We start from the raw sequence: 21236 nt of genomic DNA, 5'->3' as shown, positions 1-21236 counted from the left end.
GGAGGATAAGAGCTAGAGCTGTAGACCAATCGCGTGTGGTCATCTTCTTCAGGCGGGGTCTCCAAGGTTGCCTCTTTCGGCACCCACAGAGCGGGGTTAAGACCGCCGACCTCTTGAAGTCAACGGCAGCTACGGTACAAATCTCCGTCTTTAGGTATATTCTGCTGTCAAGAAGAAAAATTAAAGGTGATGCTGTGTCTCCAAGGGACTCCAATTGAGAGAAATTGAGTTAGTCTCTTGGAGAAGAATGGAACATTCTAGGGAAACAATGTCCGATGCGATGTGATACTGACGATGGTGTAAGTGGGGGACATGCTATGATGGATGGATGATGCCGTAACAACTACAACTACACCACAGCAACCGTACCTAAACGACTTGCTATTGAGTAATTGGTCTCCAGTTATCGCTACGGAGTCGTCTATTGTGGAAATGTTACTCGGAAGCTGTTATCAATGATGCAGTTGTCCACAGATGGACCGACTCTCCACTGAGGCTCTGATATCGTACGTAGATTGCCTCATTTACAAGGACTTGTCCCTCTCAATCATTGATATCTCTAGCATACTTTGACCGGTGACTGATACCTAGGTAAGACTTCCATCGTCTCATGACTGCATACTATACCTTGTCATAAACTCATATGCCTCAAATCTGATTTCCGTCGCTATTCGGTATCCCGCCATCCATCCGTGTCTAGCCCCCCCGAAACTCCTCCTGACCCATACTCCGGCTACGGTCACGGATGCGGATGCGGGGTGACCTCTTCCGCACTTTCATCTCCGGAGCTTCAGTGAGATTCGACCAGAACCGCCACATGATGATGGCGAGAAAGCCAAGCTTTTCGGACTCGATCTGTTTTGTTGATGCAGTTGTTTTGCATCTCAAGTGTTTGCCTCTTTGGTTATTTCCCCGCATTTTCATATTCCTCAGCTTGAGAACCTGCAGGTAAACAGCTCACTATCAAAACATGTGTATAGCTTCACACGACGAGAGTGAACAGCTTAATATGAGTAGCATATCCCACTCCGTACAACTAGCATTTCATTTAATATTTACTTATTTTTCCTTCAAAAGAAGAATACAAACCTGAAATGGCGAAACTCATATTATCGCATCGTCTAAAATATCAGCATACCTACCTACCCTGAATCTTCGGACAACCGGCGTCTATTAAACCCTCAAGGTTCATCATCCTCATCCCCTACCTTTCCTCTCTTTGTGATCCCATTCAGAAAGTGTCCCACAACGCCGTAACATCTCCGACCTGTCACCCAAAACCCAACTTAGCATAGTCTGAGGCTGCCAAAGTTGCCCCTGGCGTTAGTTATAGTGCTGGTGTTTTCCCCCGCCGCCGGAGGTCGAAGCCGGCTTCGGGAACATAGCTCGCATCCGTAGCAGCTCGGCGCCTGGTAATGTTCTCGGATCAGAGAGTCACACTTCACCCGCGAGGAAAATTTGGAGCTTGATGAGGCTCAGTGAAATAACTTGAATGGCTGGAGCGATTTCAGTCTAACCGCGCTCTTCAACTTCTAGCAAAGAATTCCAGTTGGAATCAACACCTTTTCCTCGTTACTCCACGAGACCCCATTAACCATATCTTACACCAAAAAAGAAATCCATTGTCCTAATTTTCATCGCAGAATGTCGTTCCATCCGTATTGCTTGAATGTCGAGCCCCAGACCGTGATGCCGTCCCACAATCCGTCTACCTATTTATCCGATCCGTAAAGCGCCAGCCCATAAATCATACCTATCATAAACCCAACCCTACTCTGCCCAGTCGTCATGAAGCGAATACGACGACATTAGCCCGTACCTTTTAAAAAATATGAACTTACATCAGAAACCCAAACAACAGAGGGGCTGGTATCGGCATGGGAGCTCCATCATCATAGTCATCAAAATCACTCGAGTTTCCCTCACCCCATCCGTCTTCCCCATCTTGCTCCCCTTGATCATTTTCATCTTCTTCGTCTTCATCCCCATCCCCTCCGCCCATGTAGGGAGGGAAAAGCTCGAATGGAACTCCATCGCTATCGACGTCATAGTAATCTGAATGATCGTCAATCTCGTCACTGACAGAGCCATATTCGAAGTCTTCCCCTTCCTCTTCCTCTTCAGCATCCTCGCCCTCAACATCCATTCCAATAGTAGCATTGAGCATATCCGACACCGAGGGTTCCACATAGGCTATGTCGAGGGCCTCCAGGACCTTTCGCCCCTCGACTTTTAGGACCTCGGTTTTCGGAATCGCTTGCTCCACGAGTTCTTTGACATCTTCATCATCAAGCGTTGTGACATCAGTTCGGAGACCAGCTGAAATCAACCGGCTGGTAAATGTCCAGTTGAGTTGCGGTACACGATCATCTGATCTTCCGACTAGAACCCTGCTTGGATGGGGCTCCCAGTGTATAAGAGATGACCAGCATTCTCGATGTAGCCTCTCTGGTTTGCCGCGCAACGCGTGCGGATGTTTGGCGAGAAGTTGACATGTCTGTGGCTGATAACCATGAGTTATGGTATACATGAGAGCACCGTCAGGCATGGCGTTTGTAGGCATATGGATGTCAGCACCCCCATTTACAAGAACAGGTGTTGTCCGCCAACAAGACCCAGATTTGAAACTATAATACAACGGTGGCTCGCCCTCGAACAGCTCATTCGGGTCCTGGCCGCGATCAAGAAGCACTTGAATCAGGCTTGATGGCTCGTCGGCAATCGGAGAAGGCTTCTCCAAGCACCGGTAGATTAACCCCTTACGGAACACGCTCGGGGTTGATACCGACCTCATCAGGTCGGCGGCTCGTGTCCAGAGTTGATTGTTCAGAGCCGTTTTGAGAAGATCCACCAAGAAGCCCTCGGAGGGACCTGAGATGCCGTACTTGGCGTAATCGATGTGCAGAATGAAATCCGTCTTTCCATCATCATACGATTCGTGAACGAATATTGAGAGAAGCCTTTCCAGATCGCCCTTTTCTGGCCGCCCCCCGTTCTCAATGATCGCTCTAGCGATATTCAAGTTTCCATGAATGATGGCCTCTGTGAATGGACGGCTGGTAGCAACACCCTTTTCGTTTGGGTCAGCACCATGCTCAATGAGAAGCTTAGCTAGAGTGGCGTGCTGATTATCCCATTCACGGTTGAAGTAGGGTTCACATTGCCGTGTGCAGATAATGTTGAGTGGAGTGATCTCGTCTCTCGAATCTTCCAATGTTGCTCCTGCATCCAGCAGCATCTTGGCAGAGTCGTACAAACCCAGAATAGCAGAGCCTTCGGCAGTCTCACCGACCCTCGCAAGCGCAGACAGACCTTCATTGTCTACCGCGTTGACATTGGCACCACCTTCGAGCAATGCTTGCATTGCATCTGTGTTACAGCTCGCGCTCGCCACCATCAAAGGTGTCATTCCAAGAAGAGTTTCCCGTGCATCGACATCGAAACCCTTAGTAATGAACTTCTGAATGATTTCGGCCTCGGAGACCTTGCTAGATTGCTTCGGAGGAGATCCGAGGGGGTCAAAAAAGTCTTCTGGCCGGAGGTGACGAGGTCCGAGAATCAGGTGAAGGATACTGAATTGGTGTACAGATAATGTCGTGACATTTGAACCCAGATCAACGAGTCTTGCGGCGTCATCGAAGCGACGTGAGAAACATGCCATCATGAGGGGTGTCAGCCCCGTCTCAATGAGCCTCTTATCAAGATCGGCGCCATGTTGGAGGAGATATGGGACTACAGTGTCCCAATGTCCATACCATATTGCTTGGAACAGTGGTGTTCCCATAAACGGACCTTCAACATCGATGTCTTCTTGGTACTTTTCGTCAATGAGAAACTCAACGAGATCCATCATGTTCTCTTTCGCAGCGTGATGTAGTGCGGTGAGTTTGAATCTGCTCGAGTCCACAGGGGTGTCGTCCTGTCGCCATGCGAGCGGTTCCAGCTCAAAGTCTACTCCCTGATAGATGACCGGCGACGCTCCACGTTTCAACAGAAACTTTGCCGTTTCGTACTGATTATGGCATATGGCGACATGTAAAGGTGTCCAGTTCCCCCCATGTAAATCTTCGAGCTCTCCTTCATCAACAGCTGGAGACTCGGTGAAAGCTTCCATGGGCAGATGTGGACGACACAAGCACACGCCCCATGAAGGGGCATCAATAGGAGCACCCGCATCGAGGAGAATCTCAATCATATCGATCCGTCCCTTACTCGCAGCAACGTGTATAGGCTCCCATCTGCAATCGCTGAATATGCCGTCGTCGCAACCGCTTTCGAAGCAATCGCACATGTCGTGTAACACATATGATGCGTCCAAATCAACTGAGTGGTCATCATCGTGAACCCTCCACACAGGGTCGTCGTAGTAATTCGAATGGTAGTTGTACCACTTATGCGCACGGTCGATGCGTGGTTTGGGTCGGTGGGTGAAGGCTACCCGTGAAGCGTCAACGCCAGCTTCGAGAGCACGGCGCAAGACATTGATGTCTCCATGTTCGACAGCCCAATGTATGGCACCCGGTCTATCCGATCGAGCTTCGCGTTTCCAGAGAATCGGGCTGGCGATATCGTAGCAGTGTCGGTTGGCTCGTGATAAGCTAGCTATATCATATTTCTTGACCAAGAACCCGGCGATATTACAGAGGACCTCGTTTGGCAGCCTGTCCAGCGAAGGCATGGTGGGCGAGCTACCTTGGGCGACGAGGGACCTGGAGAAGAGGATGATGCAAGGAAAGAAAAGTTAGGGTATGACTGAGTGAGTATGAGGGGGAGCTGTAGCTCATGCCTAATAATAATCCATGGCAATGGAATTTCTCGATTTTCCCGAAGTGGAGCTGTTTGGCGAAGCTCTCGCATCACGCCAAAGCTGGACGAGCCAACCAGATCGAGGTTTACGTAGTTTAGCGGAGTTCGCTCCGCATCTAGCGCCATCAGCCCTGTCCTGGTCAACTGAAGCACTGTCCATTCGTTGTATGGTCCCAATACCTCGGGAGCGTGGGTTGTTTCATCGGGAGGAATTAAGCACTTTAGATGGAAAAGAGATGAAAAGTTTACATCATTTGTTTCGACCCATAGCGATGTAACTAAACTGCATCATTACCGTTATGCCCAATACCCTGTAGAAGTGTCAGCGGCTGAGTGCTATGCAGGGTTTGACCCACTCTCAATCGTACATTGTTTTAGTCAAGACATCCATTGGATTGAATGGAAGGTCCATAGGTTTGGTTGAAACATGGGTCCATGATAGAATCAATGGGCTCAGATATTTCTATGTCAATTGGAAACAAGGGAGGAAATAATCAAGGCGGTTTGCACAATCGAAAGGCAATTCATCCCTGGAGCAGGCTCATTTACTTGGCACAGATCCAACAAGCTTGGCCGTGCAATGGCTTTGAGATACTCCCCCAGTCAACTGGATGTTATCGATGTGCAAGTTGCTTTTGGTGGCTCTGTGCACATTCTCCCATATACACTCTGGAATATCGTTGGTTTATTTTTCCACTTTCTCTGTGCTTCGTAAAGTCAGATGATGGTTTGTGATAACCAGGGGCAACCCAGCCTCAACGTCGACCACACTCGGCCCATTCTGCCTTGGACTTACAGCGGGAGGCCGACCAACATGAAATGGAGGGTACAAACGCAAGGCTATACACCCTCGACTAAAAGTCAAAATGAAATACTAGAGCGAAGCAACATTATATAAAGTTGATCCCTAACTAACTTTCATAGAGAATTCTTACTACTTTATCTATACTCCTTCCTGCATTGGCTATCAACACCATAGTCAAAACCTGAACCATGGGCGTTGGAAAGCCTCGTCTAGACAAATATGAGAAGATTCTCTCACGTCTTTTTGAGAATCTTGCATTATTCCATATACTCAAAGGCATCGATGGCCCTCACATGGTCACCGCCCATGCCCCAACTGATGTTCAAGGTATCAGGCGCAGGTTCCTCAAAAACTTGAGTTTCATCTGCGATTATCGAAAGGGTGGAGACACTACTACTTCAATTGCTCTAGAATCCCAGACAAACGAGGTTATTCTCTGGGTTGCCGCGAATTGCACGCCGCATGATAAAGTCATCCGGTTCCTGAACGATGTTCTTCAACAGCTACAAAGGGACCCGAAAGGGACTGAGGAAGAACGAGAAAGGCTGAGAGAGAAGTTGACAAAGAAATGCGTTGGCTTTGCAGCCCCAAGGCTGAAGAAAGAGTGCAAGCTATTGTTGCGGGCTGCTAGTTACTGCGAAAAGTATCTGAAAGAAGATGGCACAACAGTCCAAGGAGCTGGTAAGTTGAGCCATAACAACAGGAAGAGGCATAACTAACTAGGGATATTCATAGAAAGAAGATCCCTCCTAGAGTGGCTACCTCGATTCTCTGCCACTAATACCGACACTCTAGCCCTTTGTAAAACTGCTTACGATTCTCGACATGATCTTCAGATGTCGAGCCTTGGGTCTCTAAGTAGAGAGCTTGGTGTTGCACCTCGAGAAACTGCAATGAATATCAAGGCAGTCAGACATTTGATAGGTCGTCTTGCCGAGAGAATCCGCATACCAGCACTCCTGATTGGAGATTTTCTCATGTTAGGACCACTTTTCAACTCTTATCAAATCAAGAAAGTTCAGGCCCCTATCCCAGCAATTGTCCCGCCAGCGGATGGGCTTAGGAACCTCAACTCGATCCTAAAAAGGATACTACAGCCTAGGGATCCCCGTCTTGAGGATATGCAGAACTATCTCGCTCGATTAGATGGGCCACTAAAACTGGAAGAGGCCATCAGATCCATGTACGACGAGGATAAGGGCCAAGCACGTGTGCACTCCGAGATTCAGGTGCTAGAAGAATTCCATCGCAACGAACGAAGCTTCGTCGGTAACGATCGCTACATAGCGTGCAGCAAGCTTTCATGTCTATGCTGCAAATTCTACTTTAAGTACCACCCTGGAAGGCTCGAGGAGCCCGAGTCTCATCAGAAAGCGTACCTGAACTGGAGACCTATTGAGTTGCCAGGCGGACGGGAGAATGAGCACTGGGCGCATCAGCGTCGAGTCTTGGGAATGCTTAGCAGTGAGCTGAGTACAGTAGTTGAAAAGCAGATCGAAACTCGGCAACGGCCTACCCCATGGCAGCCAGATTCTGTGACGAATATCACCGAGGCTATGAACTCTGCAAGCCTTGGCGAGGTTGAGGCTGACGAAGTCTTGGGAAACGGTGATGGATGGAGTGATGGCACAGATTCTGCCTCATTGGCACATATGAACGAAGATGAATTCAGCGATGAGAGTGAGGATAGTGATGACGAGTCGGATGGAGGCGCAGGATTAGATGCTTGAAGTGACAGGAGCATATATCTAAGAGTTTAGTTAACTACTACTATTGACAAATTGGATATTTAGGAAGAACCCAGCAATGGAGGAATACAAAATTAAATTTACTCTCGGTACACGCTATTAAAAGGACCGGCTAGCTACGGCGCTTCCTCTCCCTCTTCTTTCCACAATGTGCCTCCCGCTCATGTCTACTCAAGTTGCACTTCCTGGTAAACCACTCATTGCATAACAAACATTGGAAGGTCTTCCGGGAGCGGTGAGTCTTGTAGTGACGACGCATATCCTTCTGCCAAACATCTGTATAGTTACAGCCAGGCCAGGAACAGTGAACAGGTCTGGTATGAGTTCGAAGATGGTTGCTAAGTTCTCGTTAGTAACGTGGGCATACAGAATTAAGGGATCACAAGCCTCACTTCCGCTTGCGATTCTCGTCGAAGGACTTATCGCATTTGGGCCAGTTGCAAAAAAATCTTCCATTTCTTGAAAACTCGTCACTTTTCAGACGAGTCACGGCATCTTCTTCGAACCTTTCCTTACTGCTCGTTTCCGAACTTGAACTATTATCTGTTGAGATCTCAGCAGGAGGAGAAACAAAGTCTGACGCGATGAGACCAAAAGATTGTATCTGAGTTCCGTCACTTCCTAAAACCACAGGAGAGAATGCATCAAGGATTGCATCGTTCGACTGGCTGTATGCAGAACCCGCACTCTACAGAGTGGATGTGGGGTCTGGGGAGCCGGAGAGCGATACATATCCTGGAAGCACCTCATGTGCGGATTCAGGAAGATCGAGAAGAGATACAGGCGAGGAGGAAAGGTTGAACTGAGCTGCTTCGACATTGCTGAGATGCGAATCCATCCCGATAATCGGCGCTGCGAAGTCAACCTCGGAGCAGTCGTCCACAGCTGGAGGTGCGGAGTCCATAGCCAAGCCAAGAACATTCTCTTGATCCATCAAAGGGCCAAGAGAAACAATGTCCTGCGGCCATGAGCCCATGAGGCTCTGATCCACATCCTGAGAGTATGTCACCGTGAACAAGGCCTCGAAGTCTGTTGGAGACACTAGATACAAGGCGGCGCAACGTCAGTACAGCGGCCGGTGGAGTATCCTCAAGTATAATGACTCGAGCTTGACACTTTTAACTTACGGCTGAGCGAATTGTCCGAGCCTACGAAACTTAATTCCGTAGGCTCGTCCTGAATCTGGGGAAGTGACTGAGTATCACTCATGAGCTTGACGCTGCGAATGGGATTGGAAAGAGGGTGCGTTTACAAAGAAACTCTCAGAGGAAGCGTTTAATTTTATACTCTATTGTTGTTTTCTCCTTATCTCACATACTCTCGGCATGGCTTAGAATGACACTTTGAGTAGGCTTTCTCGCAACCTCTTGGCCAGGCAAGTTCCAATGATTGTCCCTCGACCCCTCAATTGGAGCTCAGAAGTCATGTTATTAGTATTTGGTTGGCCATGTTTGTTGGTCGGAAGTGTAAAAATGCCCGCTAGGGGAGGCCTACCTTATCTTATTGGCCGGTGATTAATGTGGTTGCATACACAGAGGTCGGGGCCAACGGGAACTTTGGCTTACACGGCCCGGGCTGAGGAGACGATGTCTTGGAGTGAACTCAATGGGTTTAATGGTTTGTTTTAATTCTGTCTTGAGACTTCCGACGGTTGCTTATTGGAGGTGACAGTAGCAAGGCAAACTTGTGCCTGGCGAAGTCTAATAAGTTGCAACCAACACCTGTCAGTCTCACCACCACCCCCGACTGAGGCTCTGTTTTTTTTTCACGATATCAGCCTTGGTGAGAGAATAAGACTTTTGGTTGCCTCACCACATCTACACCAAGACAAGTAATGCTTTATCTCTCAACTTAATGAATAGACGTTACGATGCACCTCAGCGATGTCATCAAGCCACAGTTTGGGGTAAAGTCACTGCCTAAACTATAACAAGTGGAATACAACTGGAGAAAGTCGTCAACTCGTCCAGGTCTAGACTGAAGACATTCTCCACAACCAAACCACGCCGTTGAAACCATGAGCGAGCCCGGTTCCTAGGCTAGGAGGAATCGAGGATACGGTTATCAAGAATAGACATTGACTAACCAAACCCCATTTCAAATCATGAGAGGTTTGCACTGACCAGCATCATATGATCATGATGGTGTTTTCACGTCTAAGCCGCCGCCAAGTAACGTTATGCTTCAATTAGTTGCATGATAGGACATCGAGATTGAGTTTACGTTTGGAAAAAAATGCCCGCCCGAAAACTCCGACTCCCATGATACTATTCTGGAAGAATGTCGGTGATCTCATATGAACAGGCCGCACGTAATTGAGATATGAACCGCATTTATGATATAATTCACGATGCAGGACATGAAAGATCATCGCAGTGACACATACAAAAAGACCCTGGTGATATCATTTCAAGGGATATGAAACCGCCATCTCGTAAAGATCTGTTGAGATCTTGATCAGAAGCGTCATAAACGTTGACAGGCAATGGACTAGTAAGCCAACCCCTGCGACTGCAATGCCACGCAATGGAGCTCAACGGTTGACAAAACGGAATGTCCATGAGGACCAGCCATTTCGCGTAACACGAGGCTGAGGCCAGCCTCTGTCCTGTCAAACAAAGACCATCGTATCCTATTCCTTGGCATCGGTCTCGCCTGTGCATGTACATTAGCTCACTAATCGTTAGTGGTAGATCCACAGATTTGGGTTTTATCGGCGAGAAAAAAACCAATGAATATCGTAGCATGTGACGGAAGAATGGCATTTGAATGATAAAAAAGGGAAGCTAATTATGGATATCGGATCTTCAATCATTGGACTAGGATCCTCTCATGTTTCGAAACGAGGGATTGAGCATCGTAATCTCTTGACGTCAGAAGAATTGGACCTTTTCATGACGATATTCATTTGCTTACTTGGGGTGTGTTTGAGATTGTGTAATCAGTGTATTATAATAAGGTAATGTTTATATTACGTTGTCTCTGATACTGGCCTCAACATCGTGAATGGCACCTGTCTCTTGTCCATTGCCGGAGAGAAACACCCATCCAATGAAATAGTCGCGGCAGGACCCTCGTATTGAAGGCCCCAACTTGGCCACAGCTGGGACCCCCCGCACCGGCGATCCCTCTAGCCATTCGCTAAACCCCCTGCAATCCACTGGAGCGGGTTCCACTATGGGCTCAATACCCACTGAGGATCCGCTAGTCACCTCACGATGCTATAGCCAGCCACTTCCAGGTTGCGATCGGCCAGCTACATCGGTTGAGCTGAGAACATTTTGAGGCAACATTAAAAGACTCGACCATCGCCCTTTTTTTTTCTTAGTTTGCTCGTATCATCAGTTCACTTCAAAGACCACAAACACCATAGACAAGATATTAACTCGATTCTTGTCATCCTCTTCCCATTCTCGCTTCTCAAAATTTACCTCTCTGCATCAAAACTCTACCCAGCAACCATGCTCACATCAACCTTCTTCCTCAGCCTTCTTGGCCTTGCAGCGGCCTCACCGGTCCAGCCTCACATCAACGTGAACCCTCAATACCCTTCTCGGTCGACATCAAAGGGCTTCAAGCTCGTCGTCAACGTCACAGACCACTCCAAGGACTTTGACCCCCCCATCCACAACACCGAGCTCACCAGCATCCACACCGGAGCCGGCCTCGCCCTCGTCGGAGTTATCGAGAAGGACGGCCGTATCTTCTACCAAAACGGCACCAAGGAGGAGCGCCAAAACGGCGAGGCTACTGTCATCAGCGACGGTGGCACTCCTTTGACTCCCAATGGCATCGCTCTTGTGGCCGACAAGAAGAATAAGAACCTCTTCGGTGCTACTCTCAACTTCGAGCCCGGCACCCCCGGTGTTCAGTTGAACCAGCCCGAGGACCCCTACACATATCTGTTGCCCGAGACTTTTGTGGCGTGTAACAAGAGCTTGGAATACTACCAGGGCAAGCACTTCATCGTCATTGAGCAGGCACACCTCACCATCGACAAGAACAACAAGATCCAGCGCAACATCCCCAAGGGTTGTGCTCCCATCCGCCTTGTGCCCCAGTGTGCCGAGTTGGAAACTCTTCCTAAGGGATCGTACTCCAGCCACAAGTACGCTCTTGAGTCCAAATGCTACAAGGATGTTTCCAAGATCCAGTGGGAGAAGTACAGTCCTTAATTTGAGATATCTTGGTGAACAATGAGACGGAAATAATGATGAATGGGTAATGATTGTTTTGAACAGCCAGTATTACTAGGATTGGCATTAATAGCCTTAATAATGTATAACAGTTATCTTTATGTCTAAATGCTTCCTTTGACTGTGACCTGTATTGTGAAATCACTTCTTCGAGACATCAGCGGTGAAGCATATGTGGGTATCACAACCTTACGCACAACCAGATCTAGACTTGCCAAGCAGCTGGGTAATCCAAGACCACACAAGAACAAAGACTGCTCGTGAAACCATGACAGCTGCTTTTCCCGGCAATCGCGGGAGAGGATTGGGAAGTGGATTGTCCCCGTAAAAGTCTATCATCAGGTGCTGCAGGCACATAAACTCAAACTCCACAGAGCCATTGTTTGTCCGTTAGCGGCTCGTCTTTGGACCAAAAGATAAGCTTCATGTACCAAAACGGAAGAGGGACGTTGTCTTGAGTCAGTCGTTTTGCCACTTGTGAATGATGTTTGCTACTGTTTATCCCTGTTTGTCAACTTAGATCATGATCAGCCAAGTTTGCGACTTCAGCTGGAAACGAGAATAGGCTTGTCTTCGGCGGATTGAATTGGAGGTGTTGTAAATCATACCGATGGCAAAACTGTATTTGTTTCTGTTGAGGTGGAGGTTTGGGCTGGTACTGACACTCAACGGCTATGCAACGGCCACGCATAATGAAGGCGCCACGGAAGCCTATTTGGCCTGTATTGTTTGCTAAGAGCCTACTGAAAAGGGGTACCAACAAGAAGTCATCATCATCGACGACGATGGCGATGTCCCCCGGGTTGCCGCAATTCCTGCCAACAACCCCCCTCAAAGCCTTTCTTGGGTCGATATCATCAATCAAAGCCAACAGATCGTCCAACACACGCTGAATGTCAATTTATACACCGAGACCGACCTTACTGGCCTCGCTCGTTATGCGTGGTGCCTCCTTTCTGGCCTCTTGCTTCTCATCGTAAAGTTTGACGATCCGTCTCTTTCGGTGTTCTTTCTCTCGTCCGGTGTCATTACTGCAGTACAATTTTGGCGAGCCTCTCTTTCTTGTATTTCTGTTGTTTCTACTCCTTTCAAGCTTACTATTATTCTGCGAAGCCCAATACGTGTGGCCATCTTCTGTCGGTCACGTCACACCGAAGAGAATACTAGTTCGGTGGCGGTAATGTATGCTATTCAAGAGAAGTGCGATGGTTTCTGGGTTTGTAACCATGGACATCAGCTGCAGAGCAATCCCAGTCACATCTCTGCTACCTTCTGGCGTGGATGGAAAGGCCAGCCTGGCACTCACTATTCACGCTCCCTACCTTTCGGTCATCATTCCGCGGAAACAGATTCACTGTCGTTGATTATGCCCTGGTGACAGAGTTCCAGTAAGCCAACTGTTGCAAGAAAACATGCAGGAACGAGTGAAGACTTACCAGCTCTTGTGCGAGAATCCTTGCTCTTCGAAGGAAGACGTAAAATCCGTGGACCTCACGTCGCCTCTCTCGTTCCGCCTCCAAGATCAGCTGGTCGAGGAAATTGGTGACTCTGAAGCATGTTGCACCAATACACCCAGAGATGTACTGGCCTTCTGCGATGTAAATGTTGTCGTGAAAGTAGCCATTGAAATGTTCAAGTCTGTCTCTGGCCCAGGCGTTCTCTATGTTCAAGAGCGCGACGGGATCCTCGGTTCTCCATTGCGTGTTACCATCTTCCGTCACCTGATACCATGTAACATCGAAGAGTTTTTGGGTGCGATGGCGGTAGCCAGCCGCGCCCGCGAGACATAAGATGGTGTTTATATTGTCGAACTGGCTCATAAGCCAGATTGCAGTTCTCGCTCTGCGCCGGCTCTCTGGGTACGCATCCGACCACCGAGCTACCCACGTCGTTTCTCAGCCGCGGCCTCCTTTTGCTCCTTTGTCATTGCTGCTCAGCAATTTCTTTTTAGTCCACGCCGCCTCCGCGGTAAGCAACCGAACTGGAAAATGCCAATGTGTATTTGATATCTATGTTGAAAACGTGAGTGGCGATCAGAAGCTCGATGGTGGTGCAAAGACCAAGCAGTCCGAGGCCAATTACAGGTCGTCCTAGAATAGCTTTGATCTGCAGCTAGATCGTACCGTCTCGCTTACAAAGATGATATATATCTCCAGCTTTTACTAGCTGATACGGTGATGCGAAATATCTCGTATGGGTATGAAGGTTGTGTTGTGAAGGTGCGGAGAGAAGGTATAGGATGGGGAAAAGGCGTAGTTATTGCAAATCGTCAGGCACAGTTTGCTCTTTGCTGGGGTTGACAGCTGGGCAGTGTCGGCCATTTTCATTGCGACGACATTGCTTTCGAAAGTCAACCTCGATCACTTCGAAGCCCAAGGGCTCGATGCTTGTTCAAAAGGTTAGATGTCAGTTTCTCATGTTAATAGTAAACTTACAGTGTTCAAGTCCGGTGACGAACTCGTCAGTGAAACATGGCTCGTCCGATTCAGCCATGATCGTCTTTTCTCGCAGAGGACAGAGCATGAGGATAACAACAGCCTAATTTCCTTTATATTTTTGAAATGTGTCGACCAGGGGCCTTATACATTAACATTCTGGGGACACATATGCTCAAAAGCGGCAAGAGAACCATCGGGTTCGGTCACAGACCGAGGCACCGAGAAATAAAGGCGATCTGAATCAATTCAAAGATACCAGGTATCGACTTGAACTCGTCGTCAAGCATGGTTGGCTCAGTCCAACAACTGCGCCTCTGTCCAGTCACAGGCTCGGTAGATACGTTTCGCAGCTCTTCAGGGAGTTGGGTGTTGGGCGGGAGGTCAATCGCATCATGGGCATGAGCCTGATGAGGATAATGTCAAGGTTTCCCACGGTTGCGAGACACACCATCTAGAAATCTGATGTCATTCCCTAACGAAGTAGCCAGGGGAACCGACGCATTGCGTGCATCATTTGGGGGTAATGATGCCCACTGGGCACGTATGGTGTTCGTGCTTTTGCCATCTAGCCACCAAATTGATTTGCTTCAATCACTGAGTATTGTTAGAGGGGCGTCGTTGATTGACATACGACAGCATACCTTCAAACGGTCACTGGAGAGATCAGAATGGGCTCAGCTGGCACTCGGGGTTGGTTGCAATGGGATAACCGCGTTGAAACTGGTGGGATGATGACAGGAGGAGTTGGATGATAATGAGAAGATGAGAGAGAAGTGCTGTACTTTGCACATGAGTTGTTTTGAGCAACCATCTCATACCTTCCTCGCACACTGAAACATTGACCTCCTGCCATGGTGATGTCTTTGCTCCTGCCAAATAGCCAGCAAAGTAAGAAGGTGCGGAGTGGTGGCTCACTGGTGGTCAATCTATCCGTGCATTTCCTGGTGAAGTCTTCTTGCCGATGATAATGATGATGATGATGGCGAGTAGAGTGAGAAGGTGCCAGGTGGTGGTTCCACCGGCGGTCAATCAGGGCATACACTTGCGTGTCATTGTGTTACTTAGGTTCTGATATACCTACCCGAGCGGCAAAATGCTTGTCAGTTGCTGGCACTGCCTGACAACCCTTATTTTCGATATTCATAATAGAATAATTAGATTTTTACCTTAGTAGGTACTGTATGAAGAATCGCATACGTAGAATTCGGTTGACTGTTATTGTTTCTCTATTTATTCTGCTTCTTGCTGATGTCCTTATTTTCTTTCCTTATAGCTAATATTTCTCGGCGATGGAGTCATGATCCGGGAAAGAGACGTTTACCTTTGAACATCGTTTTGAGAATCATTTCAATATCCTCAGGCTTGCGCCTCTTCATCTTCGCTGATGAAAAAGTTTTCAAAAAGGGAAGAATGTCAACAGCTCGATAAATTTTCATGACTTTCGGCCGCAGATTTTCACGGGCAAGAAAGCTCTTGCGATGCAGTATTGCTGTGATATTGCCTGACTACGATGTTTAACTCTCCCTACTCGGTTCTGCCTGCATATTCTTTTGCCCCCTTTCTCCATTTATCAATCGAAATGCCCAGAATCCACCACCTACCTAGGCCAAGGAGGTCTCGAGATGATTCCAATGATATACAGGAAGTTGTTACCTCTCTAGTAACAGTAAGTCACTACTATCAACACTTTTTCGCGAAGAGTTTCTTATATTGGTGTTCAGTATTTCTTGCCGGGCGCCCATGTCCAACTACACCCCAGTCTCAGCCTGTGCTTCTTCGAGCCTACACTCCTCTTCACACATTCATAAAATCTCACCTCTTCCATCCCTCCGCCCTCATTCTGCTCCATCACGCTCCGTCATTCCCTCTCCCTCTGCATCACCGTTCATACTCCCTGACATCATCCTCTCCTGCGGCGTCTTTCGCGCTCTCTGGCATTCTCTCCTCCTGCGTCGACTCTGCTTCTCTGTCGGTGCGACCCTTCTCGAAATGATGGAAAATGATGGAAGATCACCCTGGGAATGTTGGCCATGCTAATATGGCGCCTAGCAGTACCATCAAGTTACCGTTCCTTTCAGTTGAACTCGATAGCAATCAGTTGTACCAGCTAGCACGTTGACTCGGCCCAGATGTGCGCCAGGCCGGGAAAGGGGGATACAGCCTGAATCTTCCTCTCCGTCTACCAGTATGTGACCGCGTGCAAATCTCTCTTTCAGCTCTGTATCCATAGACGCGAGAGAGAGAAGGGAGTTTACATCATGAAGCTGGCGAAGTTGCCAGCACAATCGGCAATAGGGCAATGACCTTGAGCGAGGTTGGACGGATTGAGTACTAAGTTTGCCGTCCTTTGACCGAAGGCCGATCATATCTATGACTTGAGTGAGATTTGGCTCCTTGTTTCCGAAATTCGGCTCTGACGGGATTTGATCAACAGTATTGCCGTTCATCTCGGCATCAATCCTGCGACAGGAAAGATAGTTCCTTGCAGTCATTGGAGCTGTGCAGAGATTCTGTGGCATGTTCTGTTGGTCAACCATGCGGCCGACCAAGAGTATGGGAGCAGTTGTGTCCAAGTACGAATATTTCCTTGAGCCAGCGATCCATGAATTGAAGAGCCTCAGGGGGCAAGAAAACTTGCGACCTTAAACTAGGGTACCAAAATAGACTGGTCTAAAGGCCTGCTAAGATATACTAAACTTACCTGAGCCTTTTCGTCCCTTAGGATAGAGGTCCTAGGTATCCTTGACTCCTCTAGAAGGGTGATTAGAATCTGTATCTGGAACACAGTGTCATTCGCAGCATTGTGAAGCAATTCGGGGCCACCTTGCTCTCGATCCTCGTCACTTTGGCGCCTCATATCTTTGTATGTGAGGCCGAGAAGATTCATGACCTTAGAGCAGGCAGGCGCCCCCCAAAGGCCGCCTGGACGAGATGGTGCTTTTGGAGATCAATGAATTTACATTTGTCGCGAGAACCAGCCAAGACCAAGACGAGCCAGGGTGTTTTCCTCCAGTGTGCAACCCGCGGCGATAGAAGGGTTAGTAGCTATGCTGATCAAGGTACGGGCCCAGCTCCTGAATTGCTGACCATCTGTCTGGCACGATCTCTAACAAATGCAGTTTCGAGGAGGGCTGGTCGTTCGGTATCCGGAGGGAGGTATGCCCCGCGGCCCGTACCGGTCTGAGCGAAACACATCACTCCACGACGAGCGGTGTTGATGATGAGTCTGATGTTGTAAGCTTTGGTACGTTCTTTAGTATTGCTATCTACCCGCTGAATGACAGTATTGATGCACCTTGCGATTGTTCCACCGTTCAGCTCTGCATGTGAAGGGCTGATGAACTTTCTGTCTCCACCTTTCCATATAGTCGTGAACATTTGATCTCGGGTTGCGGTTGAGATACTCATGTAGACCGAGGCTAGGTGCTTTCGGGCAGCGCCGGGCGCATCAGGGTAATGGAGGCTCTGCGGGTGGTCATACTTCAAGTAGCCAACTTGAACTCTGGCATCAGTGAGGGTGATTGCCGGCATGTGCCTGTTATCTTCGTTGCTAGTGAACGCATTCCAATCACGGGATAATTCTCTCCAGAAACGCCGCAAGTCTTCGACTTGGTAAGGAACTCCAAGTCCTTGCTGGACCTCTTGGTCTTGTTCAGCGAGATCCATACACCGCATGAGCTCGCTTCTGCAAATCTCTCCCTCAGAGTATACATTAGTAGAAGGATGGCGATTGTTGATGCATTGAATTATATTAACGGCGTCATATGCCGAGAGTCCTTGAGGGACGTTGCCAGCAAACGGGGGAACTTGGTAAATGCTGTCAACAACTGTGGGGTTGGGGGAACTCGGGGGTAGTTGGCAGCAACTGGGCGAACTTGGGGAGCATCGTCATCGATACGATGACGATGGCCTCTTGTTGGTTAGCCATGGCTTTTTGCAGACGAGAGAGGAGATATAGAAGAAAGGGATTGGGGGTGGAGGTGAGGTTGAAGAGGGCGAGAGAAGAAGAGTTGAAGGAGGGTCAATCTAATCCCACGCCAGAAAAACGACATTGCGCTCAAGCTTGTTGACTATTTCGTGCGCAGTACGTTCCCGAGGCTTGAGAGTATCTTGGAACAGGCGTTTAAGGGTTGAGACCAGGTGGGGAGAATATATATATTGGGTTGTTCCGAATACGAAGCTGTACGGCTCTGTAATATGGTCCCATTTCTTCGTACGCGTACAGTCGTCGCCAAGGTGGCCTCGAAATTCGTTGATGATGTAGTGACTGGCTGTCATTTTTTCCCTGAAGATCGAAAGCTCGATCTCCGGGCGGCGGGTAGGGCTTGTCGGAGGCAACCATTTTGCGTGTATCGATATAAGTCCACCCGACCTCAGTGATAGGGCTGTAGCGATACTGGTGACCGGCCCTGTAGTGGGACTTAGAATAGTCATCAACCGTCTCTCAGCAAAGGCTCTCGAAATCGATCGAGATGATGATGGGGGCTCATCCTCTAGAGGCGATAGGATTTTGTGGCAGCGTCCTAAACAGGCAGAAACCGTTTCAACTTGTCCTCGTTAGGAGTTTGAGCGTTGTTGTCAACCCGGCGATAAGACTCGATGCCCGAAGATGTAGACGGATATAAGCCAGTGTGCTGTCTCCAACTTGACATTGGGCCAGGCGGAGGCTCCGCATTCTTATTTTTATTCTTCTTGCCCATTTCGATATTATAATATGGCACAGCGACTCAGGAAGTGATATTGAGTAGGGAGCAGATCAGCTAAGTTCAAAGGGATCAGTGTATACCAATGGATATGAGCGAGGCGGGGAACAAACCAAGAGTATGTGATATAGGTAGGTAAGGTAGGTTAGTTGTAGGAAGCCTCGCAGCAGAACGCAGTTTATGGCACCTGGCAACAGTCTGTCTTTCTTGATAAAGTAATTTGAGCTCGCCATAACAGGTGTCACCTTATGCCTCAAGAGAAGCCGAAGAGAGTAGATCTATTCTACGCCAGAAGCTTTCTCGTGTCAAGAGTTGCCAGCCAATCTCGGTAGTGATATATACGGAAGTAATAATATATAATATCAGGAAACGTCTCATATAGAAAAACAATGACGAATCATACTTGAAGCAAGTCGAGTCTCTCAAGAAAATATTCAGCTTGTCTGATGCTCAACTAACACTACATAACCAAGGTAGCGTGTTTCTACACAGATCAGACGTAACTTCGGAATAAGGGTACTACAACAATGTAGGAATGAGCACTTCTCTGGCAAATTCTCCCTGTGCGGCCATGTTTACACCAGGTTGACGATAGTTGACGTGCGTTGACAGGCTGATGATATCGAACATTGAGAGACCTTGGCGGCGAAGACCAACAAATGGGGGAATTTGGGGGACATTGGTAGCAGCCGCGGGAACTGAAGGGAGGTTGGCAGCAACTCGGGGATGTTGCAGGATATCATCATCGTCGATGGTGATGATGACTTATTGTTGGCCAGCCATGACTTGCGGCAGATGAATAAGCGGATATAAAGGAAGGGGATCTGGGAGGGGACGGTAAGGATGAAGAAGGAAAGGGAGAGGAAGATATCAAGAAAGAAAGGTCCTACCCTACACCCTCGCCTACTATGTACCAGACTTCTAGCTAAGGCCGGAAAGAAAAGCCTGAGAACTTCTCTTCTATTTATACTTTTATGAAAATGTTTGTAACAGAATGTTTACATCCCCGACTTATGTTCAATATATTACAAATTTGCTGTTGTGCTCCACATTTACCGAACTTGGAAGCGAAAACACCACAATTTGCAGCAAAAGAACAACCATTCGGGCCTAAACATTTGACCCGCAAGACGATTTCCAACATTTGTCTTTCGCTTGTATTTTCTTACAAGTCAATTTGTTTGCAAAAGCGTGTATTTTCGTAAAGAGTGTAAGTAACAGTGCCATCTTATGGAGGTAGCTTGCCTTATTCTCAGTTCTTAGGAACCCCCTTTTCGATCTGAAATGCAACTTCGATGTATTCAACGAATTTTTCAAGTTATTTCCATAGCAGAGCCTCCTCTTCAGCTCAGCACGAGCTCGGTTAACGGTGTTTGTGCGGTGCATGTCGATGTTCTCCTCAAGACATGCAATGCAATAACTTCGCTTCTGATTTTATCTAACTCTTCGTTAATTGGCTATAAGGGTAGGTCGTTGGCATTGCCTATAGATGTATCCCAATCTTTGAATACTTGAGTCCAAAAGCTCTGCCAGTGTTCGAATCGGTAAACGGCTTCAAGTCGTTCCTCGACTCGGTGCTTCTTTTGAGCGAGGTCGGTGAACATTGTGAGTTCATTGCATGGAAAACAGCTAGGACAAAATGACAAAAACAGGCCGCCAAACAGAAACGCAAGACTCAACATGAAATGAAGAAAGCGAACGCAGCACTTTCAGAAGAACTGAAACAAACGAACAGTTTGAGAAGGGTGCAGCGGAAAGAAAGAGTTCGAAGAATAGAAGCCAATGACGGGTTAGATCTCGAGAGCTGAGGCATTTTGGACCAAGTATTCACAAAGGGACATTGCTATCTGGACAAAAGACTGGAAGAAGTTATCCAATGCGAAAAATGAATCATATGGTTGCATTAGGGGTGGCTTCAAGTTGTCCTGACCATCCGACATAGGCTACGCTTATGTTCGTTGATTGAAGCTTAATGCGTTGCTCACTTCCTTTGCAAGTGGCATATCTTTACACACACTTTACGCAGTTGGCCACATTCGACATCATCTCAGTACTTTGATCAATAAAACTCAAGATCAACTATTATCTAACGCCACTTGTCGTCCCTGTCTCATTTATTTAGCTCAGTGGTTGCACAGCGTTCATCCATCCTCCTAGGTGGTCAAGCACCAACTCTCCGCAAAGCCCAGCTTATCGGAGAACGCGCTGCAGATGATCGAAATGTTTATTGAACTATGCTCCGAGCCTCCCCTCACCTCAGCACCGAGAGAATACGGTTGTCTAATGGCTAGTGTATGGTCTTGTGGGAGGGGACGCCGCATGAGATACGTGCTGAACTTTGTTATTACGTTTAACTTCTGAATCCATGTGGAAAGAAGACTCAGTTTCCGAACAGCGCAACATTTACCAATCGGTGCCGGCATTAGGTTGGTTGCTGGGCGAATCATAGCTTGGATTCACATCTTGGGTTTATTGAGTGGAAATGAACAGAAGCCTTCCATTGGGGGTATCATCAGATACTTAAGGTGTAAGTGACAGTA

The 21236-nt window shown here is 48.0% G+C and overlaps 6 protein-coding genes across 6 annotated transcripts; 2 read left to right on the top strand and 4 right to left on the bottom strand.

Annotated features, from left to right (window-relative positions):
* Nucleotides 1–1664: 1664 nt before the first annotated feature.
* FOBCDRAFT_17463 (ankyrin repeat-containing domain protein) lies at nucleotides 1665–4746 on the bottom strand. The gene has a single exon (XM_031174294.3). The coding sequence runs from the start codon at nucleotides 4676–4678 to the stop codon at nucleotides 1838–1840; it is 2841 nt and encodes a 946-aa protein (XP_031051079.2). The 5' UTR covers nucleotides 4679–4746; the 3' UTR covers nucleotides 1665–1837.
* A 1028-nt stretch (nucleotides 4747–5774) lies between these two features.
* FOBCDRAFT_288827 (uncharacterized protein) lies at nucleotides 5775–7371 on the top strand. Its single transcript, XM_031174293.3, has 2 exons — nucleotides 5775–6292; nucleotides 6347–7371. The coding sequence occupies exons 1-2, from the start codon at nucleotides 5800–5802 to the stop codon at nucleotides 7339–7341; spliced, it is 1488 nt and encodes a 495-aa protein (XP_031051078.2). The 5' UTR covers nucleotides 5775–5799; the 3' UTR covers nucleotides 7342–7371.
* A 676-nt stretch (nucleotides 7372–8047) lies between these two features.
* FOBCDRAFT_269721 (uncharacterized protein) lies at nucleotides 8048–8568 on the bottom strand (the record flags this gene model as incomplete). Its single annotated transcript, XM_059611432.1, has 2 exons — nucleotides 8048–8388; nucleotides 8487–8568. 2 exons carry the CDS (start codon nucleotides 8566–8568, stop codon nucleotides 8048–8050), a joined length of 423 nt encoding a protein of 140 aa, XP_059464209.1.
* Nucleotides 8569–10471: 1903 nt separating this feature from the next.
* Nucleotides 10472–11656, top strand: FOBCDRAFT_215749 (uncharacterized protein). Its single transcript, XM_031174290.3, has one exon. It carries the CDS (start codon nucleotides 10821–10823, stop codon nucleotides 11532–11534), a length of 714 nt encoding a protein of 237 aa, XP_031051075.1. The 5' UTR covers nucleotides 10472–10820; the 3' UTR covers nucleotides 11535–11656.
* A 410-nt stretch (nucleotides 11657–12066) lies between these two features.
* FOBCDRAFT_257473 (uncharacterized protein) lies at nucleotides 12067–13554 on the bottom strand (the record flags this gene model as incomplete). Its single annotated transcript, XM_059611203.1, has 4 exons — nucleotides 13443–13554; nucleotides 12992–13410; nucleotides 12475–12660; nucleotides 12067–12444 (listed from the first exon to the last, which is right to left on the bottom strand). Exons 1-4 carry the CDS (start codon nucleotides 13480–13482, stop codon nucleotides 12067–12069), a joined length of 1023 nt encoding a protein of 340 aa, XP_059464208.1. The 5' UTR covers nucleotides 13483–13554.
* A 3100-nt stretch (nucleotides 13555–16654) lies between these two features.
* FOBCDRAFT_215743 (uncharacterized protein) lies at nucleotides 16655–18156 on the bottom strand. Its single transcript, XM_059609418.1, has one exon. The coding sequence runs from the start codon at nucleotides 17666–17668 to the stop codon at nucleotides 17048–17050; it is 621 nt and encodes a 206-aa protein (XP_059464207.1). The 5' UTR covers nucleotides 17669–18156; the 3' UTR covers nucleotides 16655–17047.
* Between the last annotated feature and the right edge of the window lie 3080 nt (nucleotides 18157–21236).

This window comes from Fusarium oxysporum, chromosome II (genome assembly GCF_013085055.1).
Source record: "Fusarium oxysporum Fo47 chromosome II, complete sequence".
NCBI classification, from domain to species: Eukaryota; Fungi; Ascomycota; class Sordariomycetes; order Hypocreales; family Nectriaceae; genus Fusarium; species Fusarium oxysporum.
This window is presented reverse-complemented; position numbering and strand designations above follow the sequence as displayed.